Source organism: Opisthorchis viverrini (genome assembly GCF_000715545.1).
Source record: "Opisthorchis viverrini unplaced genomic scaffold opera_v5_445, whole genome shotgun sequence".
In the NCBI taxonomy this organism is placed as follows: Eukaryota; Metazoa; Platyhelminthes; class Trematoda; order Opisthorchiida; family Opisthorchiidae; genus Opisthorchis; species Opisthorchis viverrini.
The window spans coordinates 184,257-188,201 of record NW_008752107.1 but is presented as its reverse complement, the minus strand read 5'-3'; the positions used below and the strand labels follow the sequence as shown (position 1 = coordinate 188,201).

Sequence of the window (3,945 nt, the reverse complement as noted above, 5' to 3'; positions counted from 1 at the left end):
CGTTCTTGTCGACACAAATTTGGACGTCACTCTACTCATATCCTCAAGCGCATTGCATGCTGACTGGGAACAGAAGAGAAAATTTGATAGAGGAAATTCAGCCACGGACCAAATTGCCTCACGTGTTTTTAGTGTAAGAGGTGTATTAACAACCGGTTTAAGAGATTTTTTCCAGGTTTGTTCCATCGTTTATTTAATGAGTTTGTTTTCAAATAGATCGACGGGTATCCAGTTGGTGGACTAACAATTTCTCTCCTTGGTATCAACAACCCACGATTAGGGCTTCCCGTTGCAGCCGATGGCCACCTGGGTTTGGGATACCCAGAATCTAGCAGGACAGTACCTGATTTTAACATTTTGAATGTTATGTCAGCAAATCAGATGATAGACTACAAAAGATTCACTCTATTTTGTGTATGGTATGTGATCTAACTCATACCGCTGATTTGCAAGAGGTGACCGTTCTGTCTCACCCTATCTAATTCTATTATTCATGATGCAACAAACTCACCGTTTTATTATTTTTTGAGTGCTCCTCACCGCAACGATCTGGAACCTGACGCTCGCATTGTGTTCGGGTCGCATGATACAATCGACCTGAGAAGTTTCCGGATGGTGCCCGCAGAAGTGACCCGTGCTTCTTGGAAGGTCCCAGTAACCAGGTGAGTAATGAATTATCGTCTATGTCGGCAATTTAAATGATAAAACACAAGGCGCATTCAGTTATTGCAAAACTTTTTGAATCACAGCCTCAAGACAACTACAGCACGGATTTCTTCGAGATCATTTTTTGCCACACTTGACACCACTACCTGGTTAAACAAGGCCAGCGCGGATCGTGCAGGGCTAATTAACACAGCATTGGGAACGACGCTTTCGGGAAATTTGTACGTCGTGGACTGTGATCGAATTCCGGGGCTACCGACACTCGTTGTCTCACTTCAAGGGGCAGATCTAAGGTTCCCACCTGAAAATTATATTCAAAAAGTAAGCGTGACTTTTTGGATGACGTAATTACAGAGCAAGCAGACCGATCCACTAGCTATTTTTGTAGCCTTATTGTTGCTCGTTCAAGTAAGAGCCATTTTATGCGGTTGTAGAGATAGCAATTTATTTTTTCCGCATAATGCACTACACGGCGTTTAGCAGCAGTGCTTCCGCTCTTCAACAGGCTTCAAATAGATGCTCAAGCAATCTCACACCCGTTTTATTGAACTGAATGCTCGGACTGCTTGATAATTTTGCAGCCACTTTTGAGATTTACTCACGCCTGCTAGGTTACTTTTGTACCAGGTAAAAGAAAGTGGTTTACCATCAATATTGAGATCATACAAAGATTCAATGAACTTTCAAACTTCCCTTTTAGGAGGAGGTGAACGGACAGACACGTTGTTTCAGCTCAATCGTTCCGGATCCACAAATAACAACTGAACGCATGGTATTTGGAATGACCTTCTTGGAACACTTTACAACTTTGTTCGATCAACAAGAAAAACAAATTGGATTCAAGCCGAGAGTCTGCTAAACATGTTTTCACTATTCTGACATCCGCGCGCTCTTAAACGAAAGTAAAAATCCCTCTTCCAACACGATATGTTTTTATTGATGCTCCAAGGCGAATCTAAGTCAAACCATTTGGGTTCGCGTGATGACGCCCGTTGATTTATTTTGAGCGGTCAATGTTCGCGTTTCGTGGCCCGACATCAGTGACCCATTCTGCTATTCGTGTACCAAATGAGACGTTTTTTGGCGGATCGCTTTGGTCGACTAGTTCAGAGTTCTGGAAATATATAAAAAGCCGCAACATAACGGCCTTGGCGCGCACCATGAGTTCGTGTCCGCCACATTGTTAATGATAACGACAGCGCAGTAAGAGAAACATCGGATTATGGAAGCAAGCGGAACATTATGTTCTCGTATGCTAACTGGGTCACTGTAGCTTCCTAGAAACGTTTAATGAACCCTGAATTCGGCGTTTGTAGGAGTCCGTTTATTCGGATGCACCTGTTGCTTTTATACCTAACAGTTTTCGGTATAAAATCATGGCAAACGTCTGCCGCAAAGTGCGCTGTTAGACACCTGCTTTTCTGGCTGTTATAAGGAAAAATTTTGCGCTGGTTGCATACGTGATATTACTTTCAACTCAAGCAGATGCCTGAAAAATCATTCTGTGTTAAAGAAATTATAACGCTCTTCTGTGAGGTCTTTGTAGCTTTACATTTGATTCACGCCCTGGTTAGAGGAAATGAAAAGTACTGTCACTGGGCACCCGCCAGGGAAAAAAGTCGATAAAATTATTGTCAATCCCAGTAAAAAAGCAAGATTTGGTTGGGGAGGTAAAATTGCGTCAATGAAACGTGATATATCAGGTTTATTTGGAACAAAATGGTACTTTTTGCAGAATGAGTTGGTTTTGGTGTTATCAAAGGCGATGCAATGCGTGCTTTTTGTAAGTTTGAACAGTGTAAGTGTGTTAAGGTGGCAGTAAGACTGGGCATTCTGAGTAGGCCTCAGTGCACGAATATCAATGTTATATAGGGGAAAGCATAATCGCCCTGTTAATCACGATACACGCGAGTTAGGTGTACCCAAAATAGCAAGTGGATTAAATGAGCGACAATCCCGATAGGGGGGACCTTGGGCAAAATAGAAACAGTTTTCCATGGGAAAACAACGGCGTCAGAATAAGGCAAATTTGTGATCGAGACTCGTCAGCTTGCTTTGGTACTGAGATTTTTTAGAGTAACAACGGATTACGCGCATGAGAAGGCGCTTCCATTGCTGGTCACTTTCGACTCACTGATATCCCGTGGATATTTATGACCTCTTCTGGTAACATAGACATGTAGAGAGACGCTCTTTGTCGGGATTTGAAATGGCCTGGATTTAAACTCACTTAACACGGAAAGATGTTGGCAGAATTTGATGCGTACAGAATTTGCGCACATGATGCTGCCTGTAGAAATGAGCAAATAAATTGGATCGATTGGAGTGAAAGATGCCAACACAATGATGTGTTTAGTTGTCCGTTTTTCATCCTCCAAAAACGTTCCAGGGTAAATATAGACCGTTTGAAATAGCACCTCTGGTGTAAGTAGTAATGATTCTAGCCTGAGCAAATTTCACCTTGTTTGTGACGTTGGGCCAACAGTCTAGATCCTTGTAGGCATAACAGAGTTACAAACCGACGCAGGTTTTTCAAGTTGTACGGGAATTTAGCACCGCTGAAAAGCTTTTGGCCTAGGTGGGTTTCCGGACAAGATTTTTTTCGTTGGTTAAGGCCTTTCACCGGATAGTAGGAGTCTGCCTTTCCGCCTTATTTGTTCAGCCAACTTGCTACATTTTCGAACAAAGTGAAGAATTTGGGGTCACCCCATGAAGTGTTTGACAGTCCGAACATGAGTGAGAGTAGCCGTATAATTAGTCGGGTTTTTGTTGCCCCATCAACCAATACTGTGTTCTTTGTCCAAATGAACTGTCTTCCGTCAGGTTAGGTATTCCGAGCTGCCTGACTACCGAACTTCAAACATGAAGTTATACAAATATTCCTTATAAGGAATCTTTAAAACGGTAGTTTTCTGAAACATCTGTGGTCAAGTTTTGTCCACATTTATTCCTCTCCTGATTACACCTCGATTCCGGTGTGATAAAATTTGAATGGTCAAACTTTAGCTAATCTACCTTGATGGACAAGGTCTTCTCCTGACTGATTTCCCCAGAATATATACGAGGCTTGATCTCTATCGCTAAATCATCAGTGGTCGCTGTCGAAAGTCAATGGTTACGGCTGCGGAAGACATCCTTGCAGGCCAGCTTGTTGCTTTAGGTAGAACGTATGTCACTCGAAAAAGGGCACAACATTAAACAGATAGCAACGGTTGGTATTATTTATTTTGGTGACGATTAAAATTATCTACTAAAAAGCATTTTATGAGTGATGATCAA

At 42.2% G+C, this 3,945-nt stretch overlaps 1 protein-coding gene across 1 annotated transcript; it reads left to right on the top strand.

The window, feature by feature from the left end:
• Positions 1 to 216: 216 nt before the first annotated feature.
• Positions 217 to 1,525, top strand: T265_15347 (hypothetical protein; the record flags this gene model as incomplete). Its single annotated transcript, XM_009177690.1, has 4 exons — positions 217 to 419; positions 531 to 662; positions 750 to 987; positions 1,367 to 1,525. Coding segments are annotated over 4 exons (732 nt in total), but the record flags the coding sequence as incomplete, so codon positions are not given.
• Between the last annotated feature and the right edge of the window lie 2,420 nt (positions 1,526 to 3,945).